This window comes from Spermophilus citellus (genome assembly GCF_964194105.1).
Source record: "Spermophilus citellus genome assembly, chromosome: 4".
NCBI classification, from domain to species: Eukaryota; Metazoa; Chordata; class Mammalia; order Rodentia; family Sciuridae; genus Spermophilus; species Spermophilus citellus.
In genome coordinates, this window is record NC_138185.1 from 223,006,853 (window position 1) to 223,018,382 (window position 11,530).

General features: G+C 58.4%; 1 protein-coding gene across 1 annotated transcript; it reads right to left on the reverse strand.

Annotated features, from left to right (window-relative positions):
- Positions 1-7,843: 7,843 nt before the first annotated feature.
- Positions 7,844-10,609, reverse strand: RTL1 (retrotransposon Gag like 1; the record flags this gene model as incomplete). Its single annotated transcript, XM_081292940.1, has 1 exon — positions 7,844-10,609. One exon carries the CDS (start codon positions 10,607-10,609, stop codon positions 7,844-7,846), a length of 2,766 nt encoding a protein of 921 aa, XP_081149066.1.
- Between the last annotated feature and the right edge of the window lie 921 nt (positions 10,610-11,530).

The window sequence follows — 11,530 nt, forward strand, 5'->3', positions numbered from 1 at the left end:
CCTTATGTGTGCCAAAGGACCCTCACTCTTCTGGTGTCAAACAGTCCTCTAGGTTACAATAAAACTCTACCCTCATGTGTCACAAATGACCCTCCCGACTCATTGTGACATAGTCCCCTGTGTAACACTAAACATCCCCCTTCATGTGTCAAAAGAGACCCTTCCCTAATTTTGTGTGACATAGTCACCTGTGTTACAATAAAATTTCCCCTCTTGTGACACAGGGACTCTGCCTACTCTTATGTGACATAGTTCTCTGTGTTAAACTAAATTTTCTCCCTCATGTGTCACAAGGGACCCTCCCTACTCTTGTGTGATATACTCTGCTTTGTTACAGTAAACCTCCCCCTCATGTGTCACAAGGACCCTCCCCTACTCCCGTGTCACAGTCACCGTGTTACAATAAAGCTGTACCCACATGTGTCACAGAGGATCCTCTACTCCTATGTTACAGAGACATCTGTGTGACACTAAACTTGTCTCATGTGACATAGGGGCCCTCCCTGCTCCTGTGTCACAGAGTCACCTGTTACAATAAACCTGTCACCTTTAGTGTCACAGGGACCCTCTCTGCTCCTGTGTCAGAGTCACCTGTGTTACATACAACTTGTGCCCTCATGTGTCACAGGGACCCTCCCTACTCCTATGTCACAGTGTCACCTGTGTTACAGTAAACCTGTCCCCTTATGTGTGCCAAAGGACCCTCCCTATTCCCGTGTCAGAGTCACCTGTGTTACACTAAACCTGTCTCTCATGTGTCACAAGGGACCCTCCCTACTCCCGTGTCACAGAGTCACCTGGGTTACACTAAACCTGTCTCTCATGTGTCACAAGGGACCCTCCCTACTCCCGTGTCACAGAGTCACCTGTGTTACACTAAACCTGTCCCCTCATGTGTCACAAGGGACCCTCTACTCCCGTGTCACAGAGTCACCTGGGTTACACTAAACCTGTCTCTCATGTGTCACAAGGGACTCTCCCTACTCCCGTGTCACAGAGTCACCTGGGTTACACTAAACCTGTCTCTCATGTGTCACAGGGACTCTCCCTACTCCCGTGTCACAGAGTCACCTGTGTTACACTAAACCTGTCTCTCGTGTGTCACAAGGGACCCTCCCTACTCCCGTGTCACAGAGTCACCTGTGTTACACTAAACCTGTCTCTCATGTGTCACAAGGGACTCTCCCTACTCCCGTGTTACAGAGTCACCTGTGTCACATGCATCTCCTGCCCCTGTGAACCCCTCCCTCTCCTGTTACTGGGGCAGTTTCTCACAGCTTCCCCGGGTCACAGGAGTCTTTCCCCTGTGACCAGCAGTCCTCCTTAACCGGTGTCCCCTGAGACCCTTGCACTCTCCCCTCTTTTCCAGGGTTCAAGGTAGCCCTTCTTTCCCTTTTGTCACATTGAGTGCCTTTGCATGCCACCGAGGCCCTCCGTTTTCATGGTAACACCGTGTCATGTTGGACCTGTCCCTCTTCCTATGAGTGATTCTCATATCCTGTCTCATGGCTATGGGTCCCTCTTCTTGTCACCAGACGTCCCTGCCTCATTCATGGCCCACACAGGACCCTTTCCCTTTTCAGGTGGCACAGGGAGCCCTCTGTTATTCATCTGTCCATGTTGCATCTCTGTCAACCCTTTGTCACCCTGAGCCCCCTTTCATGTGTCACCCAGTCCTCCTCTACTCATATTTCACACTTTGTCCCTTTTCCCTTCCCACGGGTCCCCTTAAGCCTTTTGTAACACTAAACCCCTCCCACATGTCATGGAGCCCCCCCCCCCCCCCCAACATGACAAGCCTGTCCCTCCTCTGCATGTTAGAGAGGAGCCCTCCCATGTCATATGTCACACCTGTCCCTCCTCTGCATGTTAGGGAGGACCTCTCCCATGTCATATGTCACACCTGTCCCTCCTCTGCATGTTAGGGAGGACCTCTCCCATGTCATATGTCACACCTGTCCCTCCTCTGCATGTTAGAGAGGAGCCCTCCCATGTCATGGAGCTCTTCTAGCACTTGTGATACTCAGAACCCCTTTTCTGCCTTCTCTCTCCATCTCCCACCCCTCCTCAAGGCCAGGAGTCCTCCCAGGGGCTCTTGCAGGTCCTGCGTCATCAGATCATTCACTCAGCATGTCACCTGTGTGGTGGTTGAGCTGTGCATGGACAGGGCAGGTTCTAGTTTTGCCCACTTCACTGTCGTATATCCATGTGCACTTCAGCCACGTTAAAATGCACAAAGCCGTGTTTTTAGTGTATCCACAGCTGTGTGCTCCCTCGCCACGGCCAGCGTGAGAGCCTTGCACTACGCTCAGGGACCAGGAGTTGCCCCCCTTACCTTCCCCCTGAGCAACCACAGAGCCACTGGCCATTGCTGGGACACAGTCCTGCTGGGCTCCAGGAGTCCTTACGAGGTCTCTTGAAGCCCATCATACCCATTTCCATTTCACAGATGCAGAAGGTGTGGGCAGGATCGAGCCCTGGATGTCCACTCAGCTCCCAGGCCCGCTCCAAACCTGCCCAGCCCCCCTCCTGGCCTGGCTCTGCGGTCTCCTGGGGCCCTGTGTGGTGCCCAGACAAGGGAGGCTGGGGTCCCAGCTGCAGGAGGCAGGGGTGGGCATGTGCCACAGGGCCGTGGGTCCTGAGCAGTGCTGCCTGGACCGCTGTCCCTTGCTATCACTCCCTCACCACCACTGTCGGCTCCTCCCTCACCTGCTTTCCAGGTGCGCGTCCCTGCAGGAGAAGGTTGCGGCTGTTGTCAGCAGTTGGGGGGTGAGAACGGCTCCATGCAGGAGGTGACTGCTAAATTCTCCAGCTCCTAGATGGTGCCTTTCTTCATCCCCTCCAACCACTTGCCACTGGGGACCCTCCTCTGCATCCTGCGCTGCATGGGGACATGTCCTCCAGCTTGCTCCTGTCGGGCCTGCTCTGCGGACTCTTCTCCCTGTCTTCCACGGCTCTCTGAGTTCCTGGAAGGAAGGGCCTGGCCTGGGCCTTCTTTGAGGGCCCCTCCTTGGAGGAGAAGGCTGTGCCCCGAGTGGGACCCTCCTGGGGGCTGGGCCCAGGGTCACCCTCTGACTCTGCGGCCACAGTCAGACAGGGCAGAGGTGGAGTTGGGCCAGCCCTGGGGCTTCTGGGATGGTGTTCCCACCGGAGCTCTCTAAGAAGACCCAGCTCACGGGACAGAGGGGCAGATTCTGGAGAGAGGGTGCCCCTTGTCCCCAGGACTGGGGGCAGGGCTAGGACAGAGCAGGCCGCCCTTTGACCCAAGAGAAGGGTTGCCTTGAGGGGCCGCTGCCTCTAACCAGGACTTTCCATGACCAGGAGGCAGAGGCCCCTCATAGGCGGCCTCTTACTCTCTTCTTGAACAACCCTTCCAGACACGGTCCCCCTCCTCCCGGACATTCCAATTCTGGGTGCCCTGGTGGCTGTCCGCAGCTACCCTGTTCTTGCTCTTGTGCCAGGCTGGCATGTCACCTGTGTCTTCTGCATCCCCTATTAAGAGGTGTGTGTGACCCAGGTGACCCACTCCCAGCCCCTGGGACAACAGCATTATCCATGCATTAACTAGCCACGCAGCCAGCTCAGGACACACATGCGTGCCTGTGGCAAGGCCGTGCTACTGTGTGAAGCTGCTGCTGTGGGACAGGGGCGTCCTGCCCCCTCGCCCTTCCCCTCCCACCTTCTCCCCTTTTCTTCTCTGCGCCTCCTTCACTCCCTCTCCCCACCCTCCTCCTACCTTAGACTCGCGTCTTCCGTGGTGTTGGGTGGACTTCATGGTCTCTAAAAGAGCTCAGGCTGGCGCACAGAGGTCCCGACGAGTCTCACTGTTTGGTCTCAGGTCACATTGGATGGCCATGAGGTGTGACTTGAGGGCCCATGGGCCCAGCTGCAGGGTTTGGGGTGGGCCGGTGGAGTGGGGTGGGCCGGATTGTGTGTGTCACTTTTTTTTCATGAAGAGAGCAGAGCTGAGCCCAACAGGTAAGTGGGGAGGTGACCTCTTGCCTCTGCTCTGGCCAGAGTTTGGGGAGCTTCCAAGGCTCCAAGCCCCTGGGTCAGGAGCTTCCCATCTGACCCATGACCACTTGCAAGAAGGACAAGCCAATCTGGGCCTGATGGTGAGCGGGTGGGGATGGCTGGCCAGTGTGTGCTCTGTGGGCTCCACAACAGGCCCAGTGTGAGCCCAGCCTGGAGCCTGGGGTGGGGAGGCATCTCGTGGAGGGGACAGGAGGGCTGGGGATGGAGAGGGAGGGTGACAGGGGTGGGGGGCTGCCAAGGATGGGCCTGGGGACTCTCCTTCATCTCCTTGATGCTGTCAGCACTGGTGAGGGTGGGGCTGGAGTGCCAGGCTGCACATCCACTGTGTGGAGTGACAGAAGCCAGCCTTGAGCTTCCTCTTGTTTTTGTGGTGGCCGCCATGTTGTTGAGTAGCGTGTCCTTTAATGCCAATTTTTTTATTTTTCAGGACAGGAGAAAAAAGGTTTGTAATGCATGTTTTGTTGTTGTTTTTTTCCCTCTTTCCTGGAAGATGGGGACAAAATAACCTGGTACTTTTCCTTTGTTAGTGGAGCTCCAGGCCTGGGCTGCGCCCTGTCTCTGTGAAGGAGCCATCTTGGGTCTGGGAGGCAGGGGCTGCTCCTGTGCAGGCCACCCCTGTAGCTTATGTGTGTGTGTGTGCGTGCCTGCGCTGTCCTGTGGACAGGCCTGAGTGGGCATCTGGTCCCTTCAGGGCTCTGATTGTTTGGTGATGACTTCTGCGTGGCTTAGCCTGTGAGGTGGTCCCACTTGATTCTCTACCTTCCAGGAGCTAAGCAGGGAGACATGGTGATCCTCACAGGTCCTCACAGCCTCTGAGTCCCCCAGGGGTCACACCATGTGACTTGAGGTAGAGTGCCTGTGCTGGGGTGGGGTCCACACTGGGCCCTCAAGCTCCACTTCTTGGTAGCAGATCGTGGGACCCTCCCCCCTCTGCCCTGCCAAGAAGAGTGTCATCTGGGAACAGTGGGGGTTTTAGGAAGCAACCTGGTGACTGTGTCCCCTGTTTGATGATGGGAGAGCAGGTTGCAAGATGCACAGCCACCCTCTGAAGTCACCCAGCAAGTTAGGGTCAGGGCCTTCCGTGACCAGGTTGCTAGGGGATGCTGGAGTTCTCACAGCTGAGCCTTTGACCTTGACCCACGGTGCCTGCTTGGAGCTGCTGCCTGGGCAGGGTGGACAAACAGGAGAGCTGTTCTGGAGCTCTGGGGCTGTTGTGATGTGAGCTGTAGGTGGGAGTCATTTGCTTGGCTGTGACCATAGGTTGCAGGGGCAGAGTGGCCCAAGGATGATAGGGCAAAGGCCACCAGATCTCAATTTTAACTCTGTCCCCAACTATTTGCAGCTCTCTCTGAGCCCCACTTCCCCAAGCTTGTCCTGCATAATTGGCACTAGATGGGCAGGGGGAGTGGCTATGTGGGCTGTGCCCAGGACTTTATTGGTGACCCTTGTTACAGAACCCTCATGGGTCTGAATGACAGGTGGGGAAACAGAGGTCAGCCAGTCCAGCAGAGCTGGGGAGGGGACACTGGCACCTTCCTAACCGGACAGCAGAGCCTGCCTGGAGGTGAAGCTAAGCCCCTGACCTGAGGCCTGGGGATCCTGACCATGATCTCTGGGTGTTGCTGTCGGGGGTAGATTACTCAGACAGATGGATGCGAAGAGGCAGCCAGGCACCCCAGGGATTGTGAGGGCACAGTGAGTCCAGTAGGGGGCCGGGGGAGTACGGAGGGAGTGGACGAGCTTCCAGCACTGACCTTGGGCTCCTGTGGAGTGTTGTCTCTGTCCAAGGACGCCACACGCAGGAGGGGTTGCACGTCTCGGTGCTGCAGGGCTCCTTGTGCCTTGGCATTCTTCTCGGGGACAGAGTAGGGTCCCATCTGTGAGGCCGCTGAGAACTTGGCTCAGGGACAGGTGTGTCAGGCCCCTGCAGTGCTCTGACCTTTGAACTTGAGCTCTTTGGGTGGTCTCTGGGGGCTTACTTAGGGGCAGATCCCAGGTCAGGGCCTAGAGGGCAGAGCTGATGTCCCTAGAGTACCAGGGCCCTGTGCATGGATCCTGTCTTGTCCTCCTCCCAGGGCAGGTCTGGGCTTTGCTGGGACTGGTCCCAGTTTCCTACGCCCTGCCTTCTTGCAGGGTTCCCACATGAGGGGGACCAGGGTGGGCTGGGCACCCCTAAGGGTGCAGAGGCCCCTCCTGGATTGGGGGCCTGTGCCAGGTGGTGGGTCAGTGTGTGCTGGATGGGGAGTGGTGAGTCTGCAGCCAGTGCGTGCCACCAGCCCCTGCTTTCCTGGCCCTCAGGAGCCTCTTTTCCTTCCCGGGCAGTACAGCCTCAGTACAGCCATTTGCCACTTTTAGGGCAGGGGTCCCTTTGAAATGGGGCTGAGGTGCGAGGCCAGGGCTTGCAGGCCCCCTGGGCTGTGGGCACGAATCACCCTCACTTCCCCTGTGGCTGAGGGGCCTGGGTTTCTGGGCATCCCCGCTCTCAGGCAGAGGCTGTACCCAGCACTCTTGTCCCTCGTGTCCCCTCCCAAGTGCACCTCCCTTCTTGGAATGAGCTTGTGGGGTGAGCAGCCATGTCCACACCTGGAAGGGGACACTTTTAGGAGGTAGAAGAGGGCTGCTCTTGTGTGTTTCATGGGGGCCATTTCAGGGGACCCCCTCCCCCTCACTCCACTTGCTCTTCCCCCATCCATCTGCCACCTCCAAGCGCTCCTGCCCCCTGCCCCCTCCTGCCTGACTCCCCCCCTGCCCCCTCCCATGCCTGTCTACCCTCCTCCCTCCCTTCCCAACCCCCACCTTTTAGAACAAACCACAGAGTCAGATCATCTTTTATTCTGCTTTATTTTGGGTTGGGAAGCGGGTGGGGTGGGAAGGTGTGGGGAGGGCGTCCTCCATGGCAAGAAGCGGGGTCTGGTTGGAGCACTCTTGGCTCCTCGGCACAGGGGCAGGGTGTCTGGGCCTTTCTCAGTCTCTCTCGGGTCCCCTCCCTCTACTGGGGGCTTCTGGGCCCTGCACTGTCCAGCTGTGAGCATGGGGAGGGGCAGGGAGTCCAATCAGCACGGCTGCCCACTCCGGTGTCCCCTGAGTCTCGGGGGCCATCAAGGTGGGCAAGTGCATCTGGTAAGTAGCACTGGCACGTCAGACACTCCTCGGAGCGGCTCTGTCCAGGTAAGTCCGGAGCTCAGGGTCAGATGAAGTCTTTAGTGTCGAGGGAGCCGAACCAGACGGTGGGGGTGGGCTTGCTTGCGGGGTGGGCTGGGGTGGGGGGAGGCGCCTGCAGGACCTCGGGAGGCCGGGAGGGGGTGGGGTGGGGGCCCAGGGGAGCAGGAGCACCGGTGGTGGAGGTAGAAGAAGTCAGTGGAGCACCCGAGGTCAGTGTCCCAGGATGCACAGGGGGCTGCACGCCACTCCGGGCGGGGGTCCCTGGCATCTGCTTGCTTTGGCTGCACCCGCTGTGCCTGCTTCTGCTTCTGGCCTTGGGTCACGGGTCATTTCCTGCTCGTCACTGCCCTCTCCTCTTGTGGATGTCAGTCCCAGTTGTGGCCTGGGACCTGGAGAATTTGGACGGGGTTGTGTAGCCCTGAACTGACTCTGGGTCACTGATGACTCGATAGTCCTTTAGCACAGATGGCGTTGCTGGTTGATGAGTCGAAGGAATTTTGCCCTTCACAAGTGGGTTCCCCTTGGGTCAGGAGTGGCAGGAGGGGCGCTGGGTCTGAGCAAAGCTGGCTGAGGCGCAGGGAGCATGGTGGAGACTGCAGGGTGCTGGTTGGAGGAGAGGGGCCTCCTGGCTGGAGAGGAGGTCTTTTCAGTCGAGGTCAGCGTCCTCGAGGTCGGGTAGCTCTTCCAGGCTTGCTGGTTCCCTGGGCTGATGCCCAGAGGCTGGGGCAGGCGGGGCCTGCCTGTAGGTCATGCTCAGGAATCGGGTCAGGGCCTGGGCCACCTGCTCCCTGCTGAGCAGCGTGAGCCTCCCGTCGGCACCTCGCACATGGAGCAGGCGATTTTGGAGGAAGTCCAGGACCTCAGGGTCCATCAGGTTGCGTGGGCGGAGTGTGAGGGCACCGGCCGTCTGTGTGGGCAGGGCTTCCTGCGCGTCGTTGTCCTGCGCGTCCTGCGAGGTGTCTTGCAGGCCGTCATGCAGGCCACACTGACGGTAACGTTGCAGGTCGTCTTGCAGGGCTTCTCGCAAGACGACATCCTCATCGCCAACGACGTGCAGCTCCAAGTAGCGGTTCTGGCGTGGGGCAGGGCGGCCACCCTCAGGTGGGGTGACGCGGACACCAAAGAACTCACACAGTGTCAGCCAGAACCCTGGGGTGAATCGCAGGCCCCCGGTGGTCTGGGGGTACAGGGCATTTCTCTGCCAGCGGCGGGGGCCCAGGAACAGCTCGGCCATCTCCTGGGCCGGGATGGTGTTGGCGCCCACCAGAGGGGGCATCTGAGTGAGCAGCTGAGCAATGGCCGTGGCCATGCTGCTGCTGGCAATGAGGGTCGAGTCCAGGATGAGGCGCAGGGAGCGCCGAGGTTGGGGCCGAGCCACCGCCATGGTGGGGGCTGGCAGCAGGGCAGGGCACTGTCTCACCCTCATGAGCACTAGGACGGCTGCCATGGCGAGGAGGTTCTTCCAGTAGAGGAGGCCGCGGAAGAAGTGCAGGATGACGGCCCTGATCTGGGCCATGCTGAAGTGGGCCAGGAAGCTGTTGAGGATCTGGTCGATGGGAATCATGGCCAGCAGCTCCTGCTGCAGGGCCTGCTCGTTGAATTCATCTTGGTCTGGCTCGTTCCCGTTCTCCTCCTCCTCAGATTCGATGGTCTGATCCCTGGGGGATCCTCTCGTGGCATAGAGCAGGACGGGCCGAGTGGCCCTGCCGCGCAGCCCTCTGCGGCCGCGGTTTCTTACAGGTGTCAGGGGGCGGCCCCCGTCTTGTTCAGGCAGCTCCATGACGTCAAAGTTGAAGTGAGAGAAGAAGAAGACCCAATGCCCGGGGAGAAGTACGGTGAGCCTGTCATTATTCAGAGAGGCTAGATCCTCCGTGTTGAGAAGGATCATGATGGGCTCCTCGGTGTTCTCCAGGTAGCGGCACCACACCATGAAGGCAGCCCGGATTGGAAGGACCCTCATCTCCACCAGAGGGTACTCGACCTCGATGGGGGAGAGGTTTCGGGAGTAGAAAGCGCAGGTGACTCTCTTGCCAGTTTGGTCGTCAATTTGGATCAGGGAGGTGTACAGGGCCGTCCTGTAGATGCCCGTTTCCAAGTAGAACTGGTTCTGAGGCCTGGGGTGGTAGAGCATGGGCGCCTTGCGGAAGGCCCTCTTCAGGCACTCGAAGGCCTCCTGCTCCTCCTCTCCCCAGTAGAAAGGCTGGGTGCTCAGCACCTGCCGCACCAGGGGCTCTGCGATGATGGCAAAGCGCTCCACAAAGTGGCGGTAGGGGAACACGAACTCGATCAGGCTGCGCAGGGACTTCTTATTGACGGGCGTCGGGTGCCCCGTGATGATGTTCATGATGTTCTTGTTCAATTTCACCCCTTTGGGGGACACGACGAAGCCCAGGATTTCTGCCGTCTGTCGGTGGAACTGGCTCTTGTCTAGCGAGCAGTAGACGTTGTGGTGCCGGAAGCGGACCAGGACTTGGCGGACGTGCTGGAGGTGCTCCTCCTGGCACATTGAGTAGACGAGGACTTCCTGGCCGTAGGAGAGCACAAAGAAGCCTAGCATGTCCTTCAGGATAAAGTGGATCACGCTCTGTGGTATGATCGGGTCTGGGGACAGCGCGAAGGGCTGGTAGCTCTTCATGTCCTGAAGCTCCAAGCCGAATGCTGCTTTCCATGTCTCCTCTGTTCGGTGGGCGCTCATGCTTCCCTCCACTATGGTCCCACGCAGCTCTAGTTTTGTGAACCACGCGGCTCCGTGTAACTGGTCAAACAGTTCTGGAATCATCTGTATGTAGTCCTGTCTGTCGGTCAGCATGTCCTGCAGCTCCCAGAATTCCTCTTGCTGCCTGGCTTCTTCTTGCATCCTGGCACCCACAGGTTCCCAAGGCGCGGTGGAGGGACATTCGTAAAAGGTCTCGCTGTGATCACTGTCTCCAGCCTGCTGAAGCTCAGAGGGCTCTGATTCAGAAAGATCATCGGATCCGTCTGAGCTTGGCTGGTCGGAAGTCTCATCATCTGCTTCCTTCGGGTTAAACACGTCGGCCAGGTCTGAGTATGGGTGTGGCAATCCGGGCAGTAGGCTTATGCTGTGTCTCTCCAGTGCGATGCATGGTGGGGGTGGGCGGAAGCAGTTCTTCAGGCAGTAGGGAGAGTGGAAGGTGCAGCGGCCTTTGATCCAGTCGACTTCTGGGGCGTGGATTCGGAGCCAGTTGATGCCCAGTACCACGGAGAAGTTAGGTGAAGGTACGATGTCGAATTCGATGGACTCCTGGTGGTTCTGGTGAATGCACACCAGGGGTTCGGTGTACAGCCAGATGGGCTCATTGCCGATCAGCGAGCCGTCAACGGTCTGGATTGACTGTGGGTAGGGCTTCTCGTACAGCTCCACGTAGTGCTCTTGGGCAAACTTCTCATCCATGAAGTTGCCTTCTGCTCCGGAATCCACCAGGGCCTGGACCGCCACACTGTGGTAGGGGTTCACTCTGACCAAGAGCAGCAGGAAGAGATGGGCGCGATTGATGGCCGGATGGAATTCGCTGGGCAGCCAGCTGCTGACCATCCACTTCTCTGGAGCAGGTGAGTCGATCCAGGTCAGGTTCCGTGGGCGGGCCTCTGGGGGCAGCCTGAGCATGGCCCGTCTCTCTGCCAGCTTGTCTTCTATTTGCAGGATGACCACAATCAGGCTGTCCAGGGAATCCGGTTGTGGGACACGGAATAGATAATGCCTGATGTCCTCGTTGAGCCCCTGGCACAGGTGGGCCTGCAGGACTTCGTCTGGCCAGCCCAAGGTAGGTACCAGGCTCTGGAACTCATTGATGTAGTCGGTGGCACAGCGATTGCCCTGCCTGATGTTGAACATGGCCTCTTCTGCCACACGCAGTGTCTGCCGGTACTCGAACACTTCTGACATGGCCTCCAGGAAGGCGGGGAAGTCTCCCATCAGGGGGCTGTTCTGCTGCAGCAGAGCTTTGGCCCACTCCAAGGCTAAGCCAGAGAGGTGGCAGATGACATACTTGACTCGCAGGCGGTCGCTGTAGAACATTCTCGGGTAGCTTTGTAAGATCAGTTGGCAGAGCACGATGAACTCATGGTATTCTCTGCGATCGCCAGAGAAGCGCTTTGGGGCGGGAAGGCGGCCGGCATTGATCCCCCGAACCAGGATCTCCTCTGCTACTCTCTGTTGTTCTTTGAGGTCTTGCATTCGGAAGTACAGTGAGATGATGGACCGCATCATGGTCATGATTTCTGCGGGAGAGCTCTCGGTCTGGTTTTCCTCTTCGGGATTCTCCTTCTTTTCTGACTCCTTCAGGTCAGTGTTGCCTGCCTCTCGCTTTCCCTG